The sequence below is a fragment of the Carcharodon carcharias genome, chromosome 14, assembly GCF_017639515.1.
Source record: "Carcharodon carcharias isolate sCarCar2 chromosome 14, sCarCar2.pri, whole genome shotgun sequence".
NCBI lineage: Eukaryota > Metazoa > Chordata > Chondrichthyes > Lamniformes > Lamnidae > Carcharodon > Carcharodon carcharias.
The window spans coordinates 121607783-121630253 of NC_054480.1; the positions used below are offsets into that span (position 1 = coordinate 121607783).

The window sequence follows — 22471 nt, forward strand, 5'->3', positions numbered from 1 at the left end:
GTTTGTCTTATGATGCTTCCTTGAAGGTCTTTGGGATATTTTATTAAAGGTGCTAAATAAATATAAGTTGTTTTTGCTGCTGTTGGAACATGAGGGACCCTGAATTGATTGGATGTTAGAAATGTCATCCCAAAGAAGAAAACTAATTAAGTATACAGGATTCTGGATGTAATGCCAAGTTATTAATCTGGTGTTTGTTTTAAGACCCACCAAAGAAGGTTCAATAACCATAGTAGGAAATTCACTGGAGACAATTGATGAAAAATGTTAAATTACTCAATTAGTGTAGACAGCAACATTGTGAATGTTTGGGGATTTCTCCCACCAAGAAATTTGTTGAACAAACTGGATAATCTCATCCCATCTGCACTTCTAACAATGTTACAGATGGAAGACATTTTCACACACTAATATTTTAATTCCAATGATTTTTTTCGAGGTTGTGGTTGTTTTACCACTTCCAATTTAGTCTTAGAAATTACTTTAGATTTAATTTTGTCTCCATCTCAAATTCTAGTCTCAATTTGTCTTCATAATAAATTTAAGCCTAATTTTATTTTGTCAAAAAGAGCAATTTTATTCAACAAGTATCTATATATTTTAGTTGATGCTGTAACTGCTGAAAATATAAAAAAAAATAAAATTTGTTAGATGTCCACTGGATCTGCAATGTAATTCCAGCATTATTATTAATATTCACTTAATTTCCTTGCACTGCAGGCAACATGCTAAAAGTTGGATAGAATTTTCCTTTTCACTCACTATGTAGGTCCTGCACAGCAAATTAAAGAGGTCAGTCTCAGCTTGATGTTGGAGATCCTCAGAATGTTCCTGTGCAAAGGCAGACCTCAGTCACTTTTATCACACAATAACAACACATAGCAAAATATTCTACTTAGACAATTAACTTCACACAAACTGCACAGACATCAGGAAAAGGTAGCGAACATAAAAATATATATTCAAATGCTTTGAGGGCAATTTCCTTTTGACAAGATTAGAAAACAGGTTGAAGTGAAGCCTGAGGAGCCCTTTCAATAGGCCCTAACAATCATCAGCTCCCTTCCAATATCAATGCTCCTCAATATATACACAACTGAGACTTGGATTTAATAAATTTTATTGTAAAATGTATAAATAATAGAACTTTGTCCCTTTCTTCAAGGTTTGCATTTTGGAACCCAGGTGATTTATTTATATTCAGATTGGTTGACTGTTTCTATTTAAGAAGGCTTCTGCAAAATTCAATGTCGTTCAAATAATTTATTATTTTGCATTTGCAGATTGTTTTTAAATCACACACCTTTCAGTGTTGAGTGTTATTTTACTCAGGTTTTAAAAGAAAGACATGTATTTATATAATGCTTTTCCCAACCACTGGATGTCTCAAAGCCAATGAAGTATTTTCGAAATGTGGTCATTGTTGCCGAGTAGGATGGATTGGCAAATACTTATTTATTTAGAATCACTCATCCCCCACATCATCTACATCCATTGCAGAACCTGAGCTAATCTTCCTACCGAAAACTAATATTTTCAGTTCCTTTGCTGAATCTTCTCCTGGGGCTATTGCTAAGTAGCAGGGCACACACCGGACACAGGCAAGAGACATTATTAACATGCAAAATCAGGGCCAATAACACACAATAAGCTCTGAATGCTAGTTTAGGACAGCACTGAACAGATTGCTCTCTGTACATACTCCAGACAGGAGCAAATGGCAGTCCTAAAGAGTCCAGTAACCAAATCCACAGTAACAACTGAGGCTGATGCCAAAATGGGTTTCTGCCCAGGAATGGACACCACTTAGACCTACCTGACTGTGGTGCACCAATTTGGTCAGACTGGGCCACCGAATATGCCTGGAGCCTAGAGATAGAGGTCTGGCTTAGGGTGCTCAATTTCCACACACAGCCGACCGGCCTATCATGGACTGAAGGAAAAATTGGCTGATCTAACACTTTAACCTGAAAATAAAAATAGTTTGTTCCATTCCCAAACAAAAGGACAATCAATTCCATAATCACTCACGAATGGATAATTGACTCTAAAGAAGGAATCAAGCTTTCTAGAAAAAAGTGCCTGTAATCATGAAGTTCAAAAGAAAATCCTGCCTTTACAAATTACCCTAGGACATCCGAAATTGATTTACAAGTTACTAGACCAACTGCACTTCACTCGCAATCTCGAGGTTTGTACACATGAGCTAAGCTACCTTTCACTGCGCTGCGGTCACCACTGGAAGGCAAAGGCTTAATTGGAGGGGAAAGGATGTCTGGGGATGGTGTCAAGTAGTCATGGACAGAAAGCATTGACAGTTCTGAGCAAGCATGGAACAATTTAGAGGATGTACTTGACATGCCTGTCCTAGTCCAAGTCCAGGGAGGGAGGGGAGGGCCTGTCCTTCCTGTGTCAGTTGTGCCCAGCATGGTGCTCAGGGCATGGTCAGTCCCTTGTACACGTCAGTCCTGGGAGTTGGTGGCTTGCTACTGGGCTGCAGATGGCACAGTCACAGCCAGGAGAGGCATCTTTAGCCTGTAGATGGGGACCAGGTAATTTAGGGTGGGGAACTTGATGGTCTCATTGGGGTCAGAGGTGTCTAAATCACTCTGTAATGGGCCTCAAATTGGAGAAGGATCAAGTCTACATGTGGCATCGGGTCATCAGCATCAAATATAGTTCAGTGGCGGGGACAGAGATATCAATGACAATAACGATGGGATCCAGGATTAGAGGGGGAGGAAGGAGAGCGTTTAGACCGAGGGAAACCTGCACATGACGCTCTTCCAGCATGATGGGAGGGACTTCCACACTCACAGGGCAGTGGTTTGGAAGCTGGTCTCATAGTAAAATCTGAGCATTACCATTTTGCAACCTGATCCAATGACACAGTTGAAATATAAAGTATGAATAAAATCGCCAGGGAGGGTCAGGGGGCTTGTGGGGGCAGTCGACTACTGCACTTTGGGGTTGATTGAAGGGGCACATGATTAATTTCTGCTTCAGCCAACGTAGTGCAAGGCTCAGCTGAGACATTTTAGGAAGGCTCTAATGTCCATTGAAGTATTTGGGCACCTTAACTCATGGTGCACATTCTTGTGAGAACCAATTGATTGGGACAATTATTGGAATGGGTTCCAATGACCCTTTGTCCCTCTCATAGGGAAGTGTGAAGGTCAGAAGGATTCACCTGTAAATGGGCTATGTCTAAATTGCATATATAAAATGCCCCTTTCCTGATCAGAAGACAGGAAGGAAAATATACATATCTATACAAACTTTATATAATTCTTATTTTTAACATTTTAAAAATCGAAAAGGCTTTACCCTGACTAACCATGACTTGTACCAGTGGAATTTCTAACCTTCAGAAACCAGCAGGGACCTCATTACCTTTAAAGAGGTGCTAATGCCCTCTGTGACTGCTGACAATCAAACTCCAAAGAAATACAACCCCTTTTCCATTTCTAAGGCAGAGCTCCGGCCAACAGAGGCGATATATCTGCAGAAGACAAAAGGAACCCTGACTCCTCTATTGAACACCTCAAGATTCCAAACCTGAGAAAATACATCCTTTGACCAAGTCCTAGGGGAAGGATTGGGAGGTGTGTCACATGACCTCTCCAAGCTGCTAGAACCTCTAAATATTGCCACGTGGAACTGAACACAGGCAGTCTACCATTTTATCATCTAAGAGGTAGCAGCAGAAAGATATCTGCCCAGGTGAAGTGCTTGGCCCTCATCTACACAGTGAACTTCTAGAACATTGGAACTTCTATATCCATGCCTTCAAGGCTAATTCACCTCTACGTGCCTTCTCCTATTATGGAAATCCTCACTTCTGGAAAGCTGGATCACGCTGCAACAGTTTCAGCCTGCTAACCTCTGAAGGGATAGGTCACTGGACATTGGTTCTGAAACTCTGGACTCAGGTGAAACCATAACTATTATTTTTATTGTGGTCTTGCCCTGTACCCCTCACTTTCCCTTATGCCTCTTTTGTTGTATGATGGCAAACAGAGGTGGACATTCTGAAACAATTTCTCACATTTTGTGTGTGTAGAAAGAAAGCCCAACCCTCTTATTTTACCTTACCTCAAGTTAGCTGTGGGGTTATTAATAGAGGATGGACCACTGAAGGGTTGGGGAAAACATGCCACCACTTAGAAAGGGGGAAATCAGAAATCAAAAACACCTTTCAGTTCACAGATGGATAGTGACAGGAGAAATCAGGACTGTTTAAATTAATCCCCCTCTGGTCTGTAACACCCCAAAGACCTCTACACCTCACGGCTGTCAGGCTCAGGTTTTGCATGCCTCCTCAATTCATGTTACTACATTAGTGCAGGTTCAAGCTGCGCTTTAATCCAAGGATTCAGTCTGACAGCGGCCTGACTGAGGCTGATATCACCTGCCTGCGCTCATTCAGATCCAACCCCCCTTGTGGAAGCACTGTCATGTCTGGAGTGTTTGTGGGGGTGGGGGGAAGGGTGTGCCCTATTGAAGATCTTTAAGGGCCAGTGCTACAGCTGCAATGAACAATCTGGGAATGGAATGGGTAGAATGGGTGCAATCCAAGGACTTCACAATGGCTTCTGAGCTTTCAAATGCAAGGCGATCATTGCTGGGTTACGTTCAGTCAATGTTCATATTCAATGTTTCTGCGAGACAAGCAAGAGAGGATAATGCACGGAGCAGCCAATACTGCATTTTTCTTGGAAATTTGGCAACTGAGGAGGAGGGGAAGAAGGGCCCATCTCCATCAGGCTGGGCAAAGGGAAGAGTGTGGCCATGAGGAACATGGACCAACAGGGCCCCCTCAAGGCACTGAAGCTGAGGCTGACAACCCATTCCATGGAGGCATTTGGCATGATCACGGGTGTACTGAAGATGTTTCTCATACCTGCAGATGAGCAAGAGAAAGTGGTGTAGATGTCTTCGCATGTCAAGGGATGAAGTGGCTCACATCTGCCACATTCACTGGGAGGAGTTGACGCCACAGGGACTTGGAGGCCACCCTTTGCCCGTGGCCCTCAAAGTGACAGCCACTCTGAACTTCTTCATGGGTGGCTGTTCCAGGACTCCAACGGGGATCTCTGGGATTTCTCAGGCATCCACTCACAAATGCAACTGAGAGGTAAGAGGTAGCCTATTTAGCAAGGTTCACAATTACGTCCAGTTCTCCCTGGATGAAGCCACTCAGGCTGCCAAAGCAGTGGGGATTTGCACTGATCTCCATATTCCCACAGGTGCAGGCTGCCATCGACTGCACTCCTGTGGCTTTAAGAGCCCCCTGGCAGTAGCCACTACAATTCATCAACAGGAAAGGATTCCACTCTCTCAATGTGCAGCTGATCTACAATCACCACAAGCAGATAATACAGTTTTACCTTGGGAGCTCCGACAACTTGTACATCTTGAATCACTCACAGGTGCCACAGATCTTCCAGGGCCTGCGGCACATCCAGAGTTGGCTCCTCGGTGACAAAGGCTATGGCAGACGATGTGGCTGATGACACTCGCTTGGCAGCCATGAGGTGCTTCAGAGGAGAGGTACAATGTGTCTCATTCTGCAACACGCTCCTTAATTGAGCAGGCCATTGGTATCTTAAAGATGTGTTTCCAACGTCTGGAATCGCGATGCAGTGCACTCCAATGCTCTCCCCAGAGGGTCTCACGCATCATAGTGGTTTGCTGTGCTCTACACAACCTAGTGCTCCAAAGTGAGGATTACATGGCAGAACGAGAGATGGAGGAGCTGCACCCCTCCACCGATGAGGAGGATGTCAAGAGGATGAGCTTGCTGAGGGTGAGGAACTTGAGCTCTAGAGGAAGAAGCCATAGCAGGGTCCACACACGGCAGACATGCCTGTGAGATTCTTATAGCAACAATATTCCAGGATGACGATGACGAGTAGCTCATACGAGCCTCTTTCCCCCTTGCCCTTCGTTCTGGCTCGACCATAACACCTGCATTGCTATCCTCATCATCACAATGACACATATCAATCTCTGAATGAGTACTTACTATTTCATGTCACAATGTCCTCATCCTTGGAATGCTAGGCAGCGTCTGAAGCATGTGGCTGTCCTATTATGTGTGCACTGCAAGCAGACAAGGCATGGTGGAGTCTCTTCAAGAACCTCGCTAACATTCCACTGCCTACAGCAGCCTTCAAGAGGCAGGAGCAGCTCTGCAATCCTCACTGCACTCGCAGCAGTGTGCCTGGAGTGTTACAAGGTGCCTCAAGGAGGGCAATCATCACTCAGTGGTTCCCGCCTTGATACCTGACATCTAATCCACTGCAAGCATCTCTCCACAAGCAATCGTTCATACAAGATTAGTGTTCAAGCCTCATCATCATAGTGAGTCCCCAACATGAGATTGTTTCTTAGGGCGCAGTTATTTATCATGAGCCTGTGAGTCAGGTCAACTTTCTGTGGACTGTTGTAGCTTCAGTAACAGCACCGTTTGATCACTATCAAGCACTCATGACCCTGCAATCATCTGGCACCTCCATGTTACCATTCAGCCTAACCTTGGCATCTGTGGGTCAGAAAATGCAGACACTGCATTTAGATATTAACAAGTTAAATTGGTGATAATAAAGAGCACACATCAGTTGTAGTTGAGCTTAATTCTGATCCCATATGAGGACTCCACGTTTTAATTCCAGCAGTCTCAGATATTCAAATGGAAACAAGACACATTCTTGGCATTGTAACGATCATATTAGCATGTCGACTGACCACCGGAGAGCTGGCACAGGGTTAATGGCAAGGCACACCAACCAGACCTTCAGGTCAAGAGCGGCATCCTCCCATATCACAGTCCGTCATCTGGGGCTTTGACACACACCTTAAATCTCACAAAGGCATTGGTCTCTAGCAGGAATCATGCAGGTGGAAAAGTGGGCACTACTACAGGGGTGATGTCTACGTGCACATGTGGACATGACATAATGCTGCAGGCCACAAGGAGAGCATAAGAGCCCAGACTGTTGTTGGATCAGTAACTCACACTCATGCCTGACGGGCATTAAATAAAGGCCATTGAAAGATGTGCCAACTGAGATTGACTGCAATGTGGGTGGTCATTCAATCCTCAGTGATCAACACTGAGTGCTCTTCAGTGCAGAAGCACCAGGAGGCTAAAACAGACTGCAGCATCTAAACTCACAAGGCCACATGATGCGAACCTCTGACACAGGTCTCAGAGATGCATCACCCAAACACTATGTTCTTTAAGGCAGAGGCTTTGCTCATGTTGTTGTTGTGCAGAAAATGGCCAGGCATTGTAATGAGATGGTGTGAGACACAATAGACCTGAAGCACATATACGTGGGGGAGCATCTGTAACACTTGTATGACCTCAGAGCATTGTAACAGATACAAGATGCTAGATGAGAAGTTGACAGTAACAAAATATATTTACATATATGTATTTAAATACTTATTTATATTTAGATATATTTGTACATGTGAATTTTACTTCCAGTTTGAAAGGTAGAGGAGTGGGTCTCAGACTAGAATTTTAAACTTAAATAAGGGCAACTATGTGGGCATTAAAGCTGAGTTAGCTGAAGTGAACTGGGATTCTAGTCTAGGGGATAGGTCAATGGAGAAGCAGTGGCGGACATTTAAGGAGATATTTTGGAATACTCAGTATAATTATATTCCTATTATAGAGAAAAATTCAAAAGGGAGGGCCCACCATCCATCGTTAACTGAAGGAGTTAAGGGAAGCATCAAACTTAAGGAAAAAGCACAAAATTAAACAAAGATGAGTGGCAGGTCAGATGATTGGTCAGAATATAAAGGATGGCAGAGAATGACTAAAAATTTAATCAGAAGAAAGAAATTAGAATATGATAGGAAGATAGCTAGAAATGTAAAAACAGATAGCAAGAGTTTTGACAGATACTTAAAAAGGAAAAGAGTAAGTAAAGTGAGTGTTGGTGCTCCAGAGAGTGACAGTGGGGAGTTAATAGTAGATAATAAGGAAATGGCAGAAGAAATGAACAAATATTTTGCTTCTGTCTTCACTACAGAGGATACAAAGAAACATTCCAGAAATAGCTGCAAATCAGGGGGTGAATGGGAGAGAGGAACTTGGTGTAATTGAAATCATCAGGGAAGCAGTACTGAGCAAACTGATGGAGCGACAGGCTGATAATTTTCCAGGTCCTAATGGACTTCATCCTAGGGTGTTAAAAGAGGTGGCTAATGAGGTAGTAGATACGTTGGTGTTAATTTTCCAAAATTTGCTAGATTCTGGAAAGGTTCCATCAGACTGGAAAGTTACAAATATAATCCCTCTATTTAAAACGGGAGGGAAGCAGAAAACAGGAAATTATAGGCCCGTTAGCTTAACATCTGCTGTGTGGGAAGGTGTTAGAATTGATCATTAAAAATGGGGCTATAGCTGGACACTTAAAAAAACTCAAGATAATCAGGAAGAGTCAGCATGGTTTTATGAAAGGGAAATCACATTTCACCAATTTACTGGAGTTCTTTAAAGGAGTAACATGTGCGGTAGAAAGAGGGGAGCCTATCGACGTACTGTACTTGGATTTCCAGAAAGCATATGAATATACAAACATATGAATTAGGAGCAGGAGTAGGCCACTCGGCCCCTCGAGCCTGCTCTGCCATTCAATAATATCATGGTTGAACTGAATGTAACCTCAACCCACATTCCTGCCTATCCTCAATAAACTTTCACCCCCTTGTTAACCAAGAATCTATCTAGCTCTGCCTTAAAAATATTCAAAGATTCTGCTTCCTTTTGAGGAAGAGAGTTCTAAAGGTTCACAGCCCATTGAGAGAAAACATTTCTCCTCATCTGTCTTAAATGAGCGACCCCTTATTTTTAAACAGTGACTTCTAGTTCTAGATTCTCCCACAAGAGGAAACATCCTCCAAAAATCCACCTTGTCAAGGCCCCTCAAGATCTTAAAGGTTTCAATTAAGCCCCCCTCCCCCACACTATTCTTCTAGACTCTGATGCATACAAGCCTAACCTGTCCAGCCTTTCCTCATAAGATAACCCAGCCATTCCTGGTATTAGTCTAGTAATGCATTTGATAAGGTGCCACATCAAGGCCAGGATTTCCCGGTCGGCGAGTGGGGTGCAGGGGCGAGACCCGCTCGCCAACATGTAAAATGACGCGGGATGGTCACTGGGCCCCACTTCAATTTTCAGGTTGGCGGGGGCTCATCAAAATCAGCTGTGCAGCCGCTGACCCGTCAATGGCCAATTGAGGCTATTGACAAAGTAGTTAAGGTAATTAATGGACCTGCCCGTCCAACCTTAGGGTTGGCGGGCAGGCCAGGAGCCCTGGTGGGCATTAGAAAAAGCATGAAACCTCATCCACGGGCAGGATGAGGTTTCATATAAGTTTTAAAATTTTAAATAAAATTGTCAATGAAAGTGATGGACATGTCCCAACTCATGTGACAGTGTCACATGAGGGGACATGTCAGGGAAATTTATTTGTTCTGTTTTTAAAATTTTTTCCGACAGGAGCCGATCTCCCTGAGGCAGCACTTAGCCTCAGGGAGATTTGTGAGCTATTTTGCGCATGTGTGAGAAAGAGCGCACTCTCAGCTCAGGGAATTCCCCCCTCACCCGTATAAGGAGTGCATTGCCCTTAATTGGCCTGCCCATGTAAAATGGCAGTGCGCCCCCAATCGGGGGGCCGATTGGAGGCACGCCTCCACGTGCCCACTCCTAAATTTCCCACCCAATGGGGGAAAATTCTGCCCCAAAGGTTATTTTGGAAAATAAAAGCTCATGGTAACACATTAGACTGGATAGAAGATTAGTTGGCTGTTAGAAAACAGAGTATGCATAAATGGGTCTTTTTTTGATTGGCAGGATGTGATGAGTGGAATTCCGCAGGGGTCTGTGCTGAGGCCTTAACTTTTTATAATTTACATCAATGACAGATGAGGGGAGTGAAGACATGATAGCTAAATTTGCAGATGACGCAAGATACGTAGGAAAGTATGTTGTGAAAAGGACATGAGGAGGTTGCAGATGGATATGGTGTATTTAAGACCAAGATAGATAGTTTCTTGATTGATAAGGCGATCAAAGGTTATGGAGAGAAGGCGGGAGAATGGGGTTGAGAAACTTATCAGCCATGATTGAATGGCGGAGCAGACACACTGGGACGAATAGTCCAATTTCTGCTCCTATGTCTTATGGTCTTATGGTCTTATGGATATAGATAGGTTGAGTGAGTGGGCAAAAATGTGGCAGCTGGAGTATAGTGTGGGAAAATGTGAAGTTGTTGACTTTGGCACGAAGAATAAAAAAAGTAGAGTATTACTTAAACAGAGAACAACTGCAGACTCCGAGGTGCAGAGGGATCTAGGTGTTTTTGTGCATTAGTCACACAACGTTAGCATGTAGGTATAGCATGTAATCATGAAGGCTAATGGAATGCTATCCTTTATAATGAGAAGAATTGAACATAAAAGTAAGGATGTTATGCTTCAGTTATTCAGGGTATTGGTGAGACGGCATCTTGAATCCTGTGTGCAGTATTGGTCTCCTTATTTAAGGAAGGATGTCAATGTATTGGAGACAGTTCAGAAGAGGTTTACTAGATTGATATCTGGAATGAGTGGGTTATCTTATGAGGATGGTTTGGGTAGGTTGTTACTGCTTCCGCTGGAGTTTAGAAGAGTGAGGGTGACTTGATTGAAGTATACAAGATCCTGAACGGCCTTGACAAGGTGGACATGGAAAGGATGTTTCCTCTTATGGGTTAGTCCAGAACTAGGGGGCTCTGTTTTAAAATTAGGGGTTGCCCTTTTAGGACAGAGATGAGGAGAACTTTTTTTCTCAGAGGGTTATGCGACTTTGGAATTCTCTGCCTCAGAAGGCGGTGGAAGCAGGGTCACTGAATATTTTTAAGGCAGAGGTAGATAGATTCTTGTTAGGCAAGGGGGTAAATGGAAATGTAGAACTTGAAAAATAAATAGATCAGCCATGCTCTTATTGAATGGCAGAGCAGGCTCGAAGGGCTGAATGGCCTACTTCTGTTCGTATTGTGTATGTTGGTATGTATGCATATTCATAGATTGTGAACACTCATGCCACCTTTGTGCTCTTGGCCTTTCGTACTTTTTCTTACCTTACCACAACATCGAGGTACTTCCTCAACATCCACAGCAGGAGTGGAGGCGACCTGTTGACTGCTACCCCCTGTTGTCTGTGATGACCTTGGCAGACAATCTCTGAACGGCCAAGGCCTGGACGGCCCCAGCCTGCTTTGGGTGTCCTGCAATGGAGCAGGTGCACCGTCCTTCGCCTGAGGAACTGGAGTTGATGGGGTCACAGGTAAGGGGCACTTGGAGCAGCTGGTCATCCCAGGAGAGTCCTGGGTGGATGGCCCTGGGGTGTCTGGCTGATGCTCCTCCTCCCTATGAATGCCTGGGGACTCCTTCCTGACTCCCTGAGGAGAAAGGACTCCTGGAGGGAGATGGCCCTGTTCTCCTCTCGTCTAGCCACTGCGAGAAACTTCTCATGGCTGAAGGGATGGCGAGTAGGTCCAAGCTCATATCTGGCAGAAACTGCTAGACCAAGGTTTCTATTGCTGTCGCCACCCTTCCAGTGGTGACCTCGCCTGGTGGAGTGGGTTAAATCATTCATCGTCCTACTGCACTGGATGGCTGATTTCTGCATCATGTTAGCGCTGACCACACCAGCAACCACCTTCCAGGCCTTTGTGATGAGGTGAGTGGACCTCCAGCTCCCATCAAGGGGGAAAAGTATCTCCCACCAGTCCTCAACAGCCTGGAGAAGAGGCACCAGTTTGCTGTCACTGAACTTCTGGGCTGTATACTTCATTCTTTTCAGGGCCATTCCAGTTTTCACCACGACCAGTCCTGGGCTGCAGAGAGTGAATGTGTTCGCAGCTGCAGGTTTAAATATGGTGCCCAGAGAGATGAACCAATGAAGTACTGGTGGGTGGATGAATCCCAGCCTGCCCTGCCCCGAGATACGGCATGCTTCACATTCATGCGTATATAATGAATTGAAAAAGGGATGATCAGAAACCTGCCATGCCAACTGGCAAGAAAAGTTCTGCCTTTGCTGCTCGCCACTGCTCTTAGTATCCTGGCAAGAAATTCCACCCTATGTCAGAGCTTCCTCTACAAGGTCTCAAGCCACATTGTGTTTTTTTCATTCACGGGATGTGGGTATCGTTGGCTAGGTCAGCATTTATTTCCCATCCCTAATTGCCCTTGAGAAGGTGGTGGTGAGCTGCCTTCTTGAACCGCTGCAGTTTATGTGGTGTAGGTACACCCACAGTGCTGTTACGGAGGGAGTTCCAAGATTTTGGCCCAGCGACAGTGAAGGAACGGCAATATATTTCCAAGTTAGAGTGGCTCAGAGGAGATGTTCCAGGTGATGGTGTCCCCATCCATCTGCTGTTCCTTGTCCTTCTAGATGGTAGGGGACGCGGGTGTGGAAGGTGCTACCTAAGGAGACTTGGTGAATTCCTGCAGTGCATCTTGTGGATGGTACCCACTGCTGCTGCTGTGCATCGATGGTGGAGGGAGTGAATGTTTGTGGACGTGGTGCCAAGCAAGCGGGCTGCTTTGTCCTGGATGGTGTTAAGATTCTGGAACTGCTCTCATCATGGCAAGTGGAGAATATTTCATCACACTCCTGACTTGGGGCTTGTAGATTGTAGACAGTCTTTGGGGAGTCAGGAGGTGAGTTACTCACCACAGGATCCCTAGCCTCTGACCTGCTCTTGTAGCTACATTATTTACATCCCTCTTGTTGGATAAATCCCAGGGAGGATTTTCTCAACCACAGGAAGTAGGCAATTCAGGAGAATGTATATCAGGCTTTTCTCTACTGTGGACAAGAGAAAAATACCTCAATAGTTTCCACAGCTTCATTTATCTTCTTTCTTGCAAATTGTTATAATTTGTTATAATTGTTATAATTGCTAAATCTGTAGGATCAGGGCAAGAATTCTACCACTGAGCATTGGGGGATAGCCTGGAGGTTATATGCTGCCTGTGTGGATTCCTGGTCAAGGAGTTTAAAGGATGTTTTTTCCAGTGTTGTCATATGGCATTGTCATCTTTAAAAAAAAGGAAACACCATCCTGTGAATGAAGGAGATTTTGTCCATTTGACCTCAGTTGAGAGATGGCCCTGGCAGCTTCAAAAAAGCTTTGCATGAACAGCATATTGTTGGATGGTCGGGCTTTCTCTTCCCGCCACGTGTTTTTTGTCTTTTGGATTTGTCTTTGGGTGTCAGCCTTGAGCTGTTGGAATGCTGCCATTTTGAGTTGCAACCTTGGGTTGTTCTGCCAGGAAATGAAAGCTGCTTACTTAACCTCCAGAAGGTCATATATTCCAACATCATATTCATTGAACCAATGACAATGATGCTCAAACCCAAGGGTCTGGGCACAGGAGTCTAGTACAGCTGACTTTATTTGATCCCAACGTTGTGAAATGGAATTGGATGTGTGAATATTTTCTAGAATGGTCATGAACTGCATCTGGAATTCTACTCTTTGATTGGGCTATTTTAAGACTGAGAGGTTGATCAAACAAAAGCTTGCATCCTTCTTGAAGCCAGGTCCACAAACACTCAGGCTAACCTCCTACAAACTCAACTTCAAGGACTGGCCACTGTGTGTCCACATGGCTGAAAGCCATCTTACCTGTTCTCTCAACTCTCAAATGGCCAATATGCTCCAGAGCAGTATAAAATCTTCAAAGCTCTCCCTGAAGTACAGCAACAATGACATTAATCATTCAGAATAGCAACAACGTGTGCATCAAGCAGCATTACACTTTGAGTTCTAATGCTCTAATGCTTTCATCAGTTCTGTCATAATTAGTCTAAAGGATTAGGAGTGTGAGTGTTGCTTAAGAGAGTGGTGAGTGGGCAGTGCATGGTGGAGACTCATTGAATCTAGATACATTATGAAAACTGATACAGGGTTAGTATCAGTAGAGCTAAGGAAATGTTTCACATTTTATCATTTTGTATCCAAGGAATCTAAAAAACGTTGTGCAAACTGTTAACTCTTTTATGATGAGTGCAAACAAAATGCCTGAATAAAAACTGATAGGATCTTAATGGGTTATAAAGCAACATATCTGCTTCATATGAACAGAACAGGAAATTTGTGAATATCAATTGTTGAGATATGTACAGTTCTTATACAAAATATAATAATGTTCCATAATATCTCTTACCTCATTGATCAGGACCCATGGGACATAATTATGTGGTGGGTCCAGTTCATTTGTCATTTGAGCATTTTGATGCATCAATTCATTTCCCTGATCCCCATTCACACAGCTATTAATGGTGTCCCAGAACACAGTTGGTGCATGTACTTGTAAACACTGTGAAGATCAATAGTTTCCCAGAATAAGGCAGAATAAGTAAGATACATTAGACTGAATCATTGTAGCTACATTAATGGGAGCTAACAGTTGACCCCCTTTTAACTGGCTCATTACCTTTCACAAACCATTGACATTTATAGCACAGAGTCAAGGCAATGTTACTCACCCGCTGTGCTTCAGTGAGGACCGAGGAGGCTGATTCCATACAGCAAATCACTGGCATATAACTTGTAGCATTCTTAAGGTAATGTATCATGCAAGTCTGGACAAGGATAACCACAAGAAATGAATATTACAAAAAAAAACACATTTCTACACTACCCCCTCTTTGAGTGTGCAATTTCTCCTTTGCTACTTTTAAGCAATTAAAAAATAAGATTTCAAAAATACCTGAGACAGATCATGATAGTGAATACTTCATAAATGCTCTCATTTAAACAAGCAGAGAAGATAATTAGAATTTCTTTTGATAAATTTTAATTTCATACTTAGAAAATTAACATTGCTTCTGAGAAAAGGGGACCTGGAAATTCCTGGGTCTTTCATATGGTAGCCTGCTGAAATTGTAATTGTAAATCTTCACAATAATTCTTCACCTCAACAATTCTAGGGCTATAGAAATGGGTAGGAGCGTGGGAAGGTGAGGATATAAGGCAAGGAGGATGGAGTATAGGGGAGAGAGGGGCCAGTGAAAAGGGAGAGGGGCCAGGATGGGTGAGATACTCAAGGTGGGCACAGAAAGTTCAGGAATCCTCTCCCCAGGATAACTGGAGGAAGCGGTCTCTGAGTTGTATCTGTTTTGGATGGACTTACTTAAGCTTCTGCCACCATCCTTTGATGGATTTTAGTGTTTTTGCTGAGCATCATTGCGATTTCAATAATTCCAAGCTGTCTTGGTTTACCTAACCTTGATGAGGCTTTGCTTCCATTTAGACAAGCCGGAGGTAGTCAGTATGGTTTAACTTCAAACCTTTCATTATGACCTATTTACAAATACCTCATTATAAGCACATGGTAATCAGGAAACAGCCTGTTCTGCTCCCAGCTCTCTTGGGTCTTCTTGGTTATCTGACTACTGATGTCACAGTTACATCACTAATATCATCATGGCCTCATTAACATATTCATTAAACCATTAGTCTACAGCTCCGTCCCATGAAACAGCACAAGAAAACCCTGCATCAGCTCCCCACAAGAGTCTTCATTGTTGCATTCTTGGAATCTGGCCTTCCAAGGAGATCATTTACATATAAAAAACCAGCCAAACCTAAATGTTGTCCAGATCTTGCTGCACATGGGTACATGCTGCTTCCATGTTTGAAGAGTTGTGAATGGACTGAGAACTATGTAATCATCAATGAACAAATTTCTGACCTTATGAAGGAGGAAAGCTGATCGATGAAGTAGGTGTCGTGCTTGAGTCTAGGACATTGCCCCAAGACACTCCTGCAGCAATGTCCTGGAGGCTGAGATGCTTGGCCTCCAAAAACTACAACCCTCTTCCTTTTCACTGAGTGTGATACCAACCAGTGAAGAATTTCCCCCTGATTCCCATTGATGTCAATTTTGTCAGGGCTCCTTGATGCCATCAAGTGCACAGTGGTATACAGTCTGGAGGGAGTTGCCCTGGGAGTCCAGACTTTGGACCCCATGAAGTCTCATGGCATCAAGTCAAACATGGGCAACGAAACCTTCTGCTGTTGAATCAGTATTACTCAATGTTGAAGACCACTTGGAGGAAGCACTGAGGATGTAGAATGTATTCTGGGTGAGGGATTTCAATGTCCATCACCAAGACTGGCTCAGCAGCACAACTATTGACCGAGTTAGCTGAGTCCTAAAGGACATAGCTGATAGACGGGGTCTGCTTGATTTCACCAATCTGCTTGCCATAATGTATCTGTCCATGACAGTATCAGTAGGAGTCACCATGCACAGGCCTTGTGAAGTCAAAGTCCCGCCTTCACATTGAGGATACCCTTCTTTGTGTTGTGTGGCACTACTACTGTGCTAAATGGGATAGATTTCAAACAGATCTAGAATGGGCATCCATGGGGCACTGTGGGCCATTAGCAGCAGCAGAATTGTACTCAAATACAACCTGTAATCTCATGGCCCAGCTTTTCCCACACTCTATCATTACCATCAAGCCAGGAGATCATCTCTGGTTCAATGAAGAGTGCAGGAGGCCATGCCAGGAGCAGCACCAAGCATACCTAAAATGAGGTGTCAACCTGGTGAAGCTATAACACAGGACTACTTGCTAAACAGTGTAAGCAGCAAGTAGACAGAGCTAAACGATCCCATAACAAATGGATCAGATCTAAGCTCTGCAGTCTTGCACATCCAGTCATAAATGTTAGTGGACAATTAAACAACTCACTGGAGGAGGAGGCCCCGCAAATATCCCCATCCTCAATGATGGGGGAGCCCAGCACATTAGTGCAAAAGATAAAGCATTTGCTACAATTTTCAGCCAGAAGTGCCAAGTGGGTGATCCATCTCAGCCTCCTCCAGAGATCCCCAGCATCAAAAATGCCAGTCTTCAGCCAATTCGATTCATTCCACATGATATCAAGAAATGGCTGAAGGCACTGGATAGTTCAAAGGCTATGGGCCCTGACAATATTCGGGCAATAGTGATGAAGACTTCTGCTCCAGAACTTGCCAAGCCCCTAGCCAAGCTGTTCCAGTACAGCTACAACACTGGCATCTACCCAGCTATGTGGAAAATTGCCCAGGTATATTCTGTAAACAAAAAGCAGGAAAAATCCAACCTGGCCAAATACCACCCCATCAGTCTACTCTCGATCAACAGTAAAGGAAAGGAGGGGGTCATCACAGTGCTATCAGTGGCACTTGCTTCGCAATAACCTGCTCACTGATGCCCAGTTTGGCTTCCACCAGGGCCACTCAGCTTCTGACCACATTACAACCTTGGCTCAACATTGACAAAAGAGTTGAACTCTCAAGGTGAGGTGAAAGTGACTGGCCTTGACATCAAGGCAGCATTTGACTGAGTGAGGCATTGAGTCAATGGGAGTTAGAGCCAAACTCTCCACTTGTTGGAGTCATACCTAGCACAAAGGAAGATGGCTGTGGTTGTTGGAGGTCAGTCATCTCAGCTCCAGGATATCATTGCAGGAGTTCCTCAGTGTTGTGTCTTCAGCCCAACCATCTTCAGCTGCTTCATCAATGACATTCCTTCCATCATTAGGTCAGAAGTGGGGATGTTCACTGACGATTGCATAATATTCAGCACCATTTGTGACTCCTCAGATACTGAATTGGTTCATGTCCAATTGCAGCAAGACCTGGATAATAACATTCGTGCCATACAAGTGCCAGGCAATGACCATCTCCAGCAAGAGAGAATCAACCATTACCCCTTGGCATTCAATGGCATTACCATCACGGAATCCCCCACCATCAACATCCTGGGGCTACTATTGACCAGAAACTGAACTGGACTAGCTAAATAAATACTGTGGCTACAAGGGCAGATTAGAGACTGGGAATCCTGTGACAAGTAACTCACTTCTGTTTTTAATTCATTCGTGGGGTGTGGGCATCATTGGCTAAGCCAGCATTTATTGTCCATGTTCAGATTGCTGTGAGTCCAGAGTCACATGTAGACCAGATCAGGTAAGGACAGCAGATTTCCTTCCCAGATGGGTTTTTGCAACATTCGACAATGGTTTCATGGTCATCATCAGACTTTTAATTCCAGATTTTTATTGAATTCGAATCCCACCAACCAGGGTCCCCAGAGCATTACCATGGGCCTCTTGATTACTAGTCCAGCGACAATACCATTATGCCATTGCCACCTCCTCTTCCTCCTTACTCCCTAAAGCCTGTCCACCAGCTACAAGGCACAACTCAGGAGTGGGATGGAATACTCTCCACTTGCCTGGATGAGGGCGGCTCCCACAACACTCAAGAAGCTTGACACCATCCAGGACAAAGCAGCCACTTGATTGGCAACACATCCACAAACATTCACTCCCTCTACCACTGACGCACTATAGCAGCAGTGTGTTCCATCTATAAGATGCACTGCAGGAAGTCACCAAGGGTCCTTAGACAGCACCTTCCAAACCCACAACCACTACCACCTAGAAGGACAAGGGCAGCAGATAGATGAGAACACCTTCACCTGGAAGTTCCCCTCCAAGTCACTCACCATCCTGACTTGTAAATATATTGTCGTTCCTTCACTGTCGCTAGGTCAAAACCCTAGAACTCCCTTCCTAACAGCACTGTGGGTGTATCAACTCCATATGTACCGCAGTGGTTCAAGAAGGCAGCTCACGACCACCTTCTCAAGGGCAACTAGCGAAAGGCAATAAATGCTGGCCCAGCCAGCGAAGCCCACATCCTGTGAATGAATTAAAAAAAAGCCAGGCCATAGGTTAAAGATTGTGGTTAAAAACAATTCTGCTGCTGCTGCTGATGGCCCACCGTGCTTCAAAGATGCCTAGTTTTGAACAACTAGATTGATTTAGAATCTATGCTATTTAGTACAAAGGTAGTGCACACATATGCCCAACTGAGCTGCAGCTTAACTCCATATACCTGCCTTTGCCCAATATCGCTAATATCTTTGGTTAGTATTAATCTATCAAGTTTAGGTTTAAAAATTAACAATTGATTTAGCATCAATTGTTATTTGTCAATTGCCAAGAGTTCCAAACTTTTACTACCCATGTGTGTAGAAGCATTTTCTAATTTCACTCTCAAAAGGTCTGGGTTTCATTTTCAGACTATGCCCCTGAGTCCTAAACTCCCCAACCAGCATAAATATTTCCATCTAAACTATCAGCTCCCCTTAATCTCTTGAAAACTTCAATAAAATATCCCCACAACGTTCCAAACTCAAGGAATGCAACCTGATTATTTGATCTCTCATCATTAATCAACACTTGGAGTTGAGATTTAGAACCGTAGAACCATAGAAAAGTTATGTCATGGAAAGAAACCATTCAGCCCATCATGTCTGCGCTGGTTGAAAAAATTTGCCACCCAATCTAATCCCACCTTCCAGCAGTTGGTCCATAGCCTTGCAGGTTACAGAAGGTCTGGTGCAGATCCAGGTACCTTTTAAATGAGTTGAGTGTTTTAGCATCAACCACCAGCCTGGGCAGTGAATTCCAGATGCCCACCGCCTTCTGGGGAAAAACGTTTTTCCTCATGTCCCCTCTAATCCTTCTACCAATCACCTTAAACCTGTGCCCCCTGGTAACTGACCCCATCAGCTAGGGAAAACAAGTATTTCCTATCTACGCTCCTAATAATTTTGTACACCTCAATCAAGTAACCTCCTCAGCCTCCTCTTTTCTAAGGAAAACAACCCCAGCCTATCCAATCTCTCCTCATAGCTGCAATTTTCAAGTCCTGAAAACATTCTTGTAAATCTCCTCTGCACTCACTCCAGAGGAATTATGTCCTTCCTGTAATGTGGTGACCAGAACTGTACACAAAATTCCAGCCGGGGCCTAACCAGTGTTTTATACAGTTCTGCATTACATCCCTGCTTTTTTATTCAATACCTGGTCCAATAAAGGAAAGCATTCCATATGCTTTCTTTGCCACCTCATCTACCTATACTGCCACCTTCAGGAACCTGCAGGCATGCACTCCCACCTTCTTCCTCCCTATATCCTACGTGAAAATCCTATATCCAAGGATGTTGAGCTGCCATTTTTGCCCCTCGTTTAGCCAAGTTTCTGTTATAGCGATGATATCACACTGCTAAGTGTCTATCTGTGACCTCAGCTCATTGACTTTGTTTGCTATTTTGTTGTATTTAAATAAATACCTTTTAACACTGCCAAATTCCTGTGCTGCACATTTTTTAACCTTTGCTTCTTCTGTCTTTCAGAGTCACTCGCTAATTTTCTGTCTCCCGTTTCCTGCTCTGAATTTGTCCTTTCTGAATCTGCCCTCAGGTTCCCATTCCCCTGGCAATCTAGTTTAAACCCTCCCCAACAACACTAGCAAATCTCCCTGTAAGGGCATTTGTCCTGGTCCAGTTCAGGTGTAGGCAGATCCCACCTTCCCCAGAACCGGTCCCAATGGCCCAGAAACCTGAAGCCCTCCCTCCTGCACCATCTCTCCAGCCACGCATTCATCTGGTGTATTCTCCTATTTCTATACCCACTAACACATGGCCTTGGAAGATTGCTACCTTTGAGGTCCTGCTCACTAATCTCTTTCCAAACTCCTGAAACTCAGCCTGCAGGACCTCATTCATTTTTCTACCTATATCATTGGTACCAATACAGACCATGGCCTCAGGATGTTGACCCTCCCTCAGAGGGATATCCTTCAGCCGTTCCATGACATTCTTGACCCTGGCACCAGGGAGACAGCATACCATCCTGGAGTCACGTTTACTGCCACAGAGATGCCTGCCTGAACCCCTGATTATGGAATCTCCTATCGCTATTTCTCTTCCACTCTTCTTCCTCCCCTCCTGTGCAGCTGAGCCAGCCGTGGTGCTGCAGAGTTGGCTCTGGCTGCACTCCCCTGAGGAACCATTGCCCTCACCAGTATCCAAAATGGAAAACCAATTAGCAAAGCAAGATCGACTCAGGGGACTCTTGCACTATCCGCCTGGTTCTCTTAGGCTGCCTGCCGTCTTCCATTCCATCTCTGCCTGCACACTCCTAACCTAAGGTGTGGCCCCCTCCCTAAACAAACTCTCCACGCAGTTATCAGCCTCGCAGATGCACCACTGTGACTCCATCCACCGCTCGAGTTCCAAATACCGGAATTCAATCTTCTGCAGCTGGTGACACTTCTTATCATTCTGGGAAATCAACACTGCACTCCCTTCAAGGTCAATATAATGGTGTAGTGCCCAGAAATGCTCACAGTTCTCCAGGTATGTCGTAACCAGGGCTGTGTATAGCTGAAGATATGATTTCTATCCTCCTGTATTCTAGGTCTTTAGTTAATATTCCACTTGCTTCTTTGATTATTTTCTCCAGCTGAGCACAATATTTTAATGATCTAAGTACCTGGAACGCCATGTGTCTTTGGACCCCCAATGTTTCTTGCTCTTCACCATTTAGAAAGTAACCTGTTCCATCTGTTTTAGCTCCAGACCTCACATTTGTCTACATTGAAATACATTTGCCACAGTTTTGCCCATTTACTTAATCTAGCAATATCTTTTTATAATGTTATTCCTTTCCCTCCACTTCTTAAAGTGCCATCTATCTTTCTCTCATTGGCAAATTTGGATATGTGGCTTTCTATCCCACCATCTAAGTCATTAATAAATATGGTCAACAGTTGAAGTCCCAACACAGATCTTTGCATGACAGCACTAGTGGCATCCTGCCAATTCGAGTACTGGCCCATTATCCCTACTCACTGTCTCCTGACTCTCACATAATCAGATCAATAATTTGCCATCAATTCTACAAGATTCAACTTTAGTTAGCAACTTTAGTTAAGACTCTAACTAATGCCTTCTGGAAGGCCATGTCAAAATCTCCATAGACATTCCACTGTCCAGTACTTTTAGTCACCTCTTCAAAAAATTCAATCCGATTCCCCAGGCATGACCTACCCCTTTCTCGCCGATCAGCTAACGTTTTCAATGTGTTCAAGCATCCTGTTTTTAATTATAGATTCTCATAATTTCCTGACAACAGATATTAGGTGACGGGTCTATAATTCTATGGTTTTCCTCTCTCACCTTTCACAATTCTCACATCTGAAGGAATGGCTCCTGAATGGAGAAAACTTCAGAAGATTATAGTTAGGCCATCTATAATATTCTCAACTACTTACTTTAAACTCCTGGGAGGAAAGCCTGGGGATTTCTCACTCTTAAAATGCTGTTATTCTCTTCATTACTGTTATTTTCCTTACATTAATTTTGATGAGTCCCTGAACGAGATTGAATATTAAGTTTCCATGGGACATCTGACACCCTGACCTCTTCACCTAGTGTGAACACTGATGCAAAGTAATTGTTCAGTCTGTCATTTCCTTAGTTTCATAGACAAAATCATTGATATTAGTTTTGAAGGAGCCCATGTTGCTTCTGATC

At 43.9% G+C, this 22471-nt stretch overlaps 1 protein-coding gene across 1 annotated transcript in view; it reads right to left on the reverse strand.

The window, feature by feature from the left end:
* The window catches only part of LOC121287604 (gamma-interferon-inducible lysosomal thiol reductase-like), a 58216-nt gene that overhangs the window by 6081 nt on the left and 29664 nt on the right, over positions 1-22471 (reverse strand). Inside the window, exons 4-6 of the mRNA XM_041205532.1 lie at positions 14570-14665; positions 14248-14400; positions 763-831 (exon numbers count right to left, since the gene is read on the reverse strand). Of these exons, the coding sequence (XP_041061466.1) occupies positions 763-831; positions 14248-14400; positions 14570-14665 (318 nt within the window). The remainder of the gene's footprint in view (positions 1-762; positions 832-14247; positions 14401-14569; positions 14666-22471) is intronic.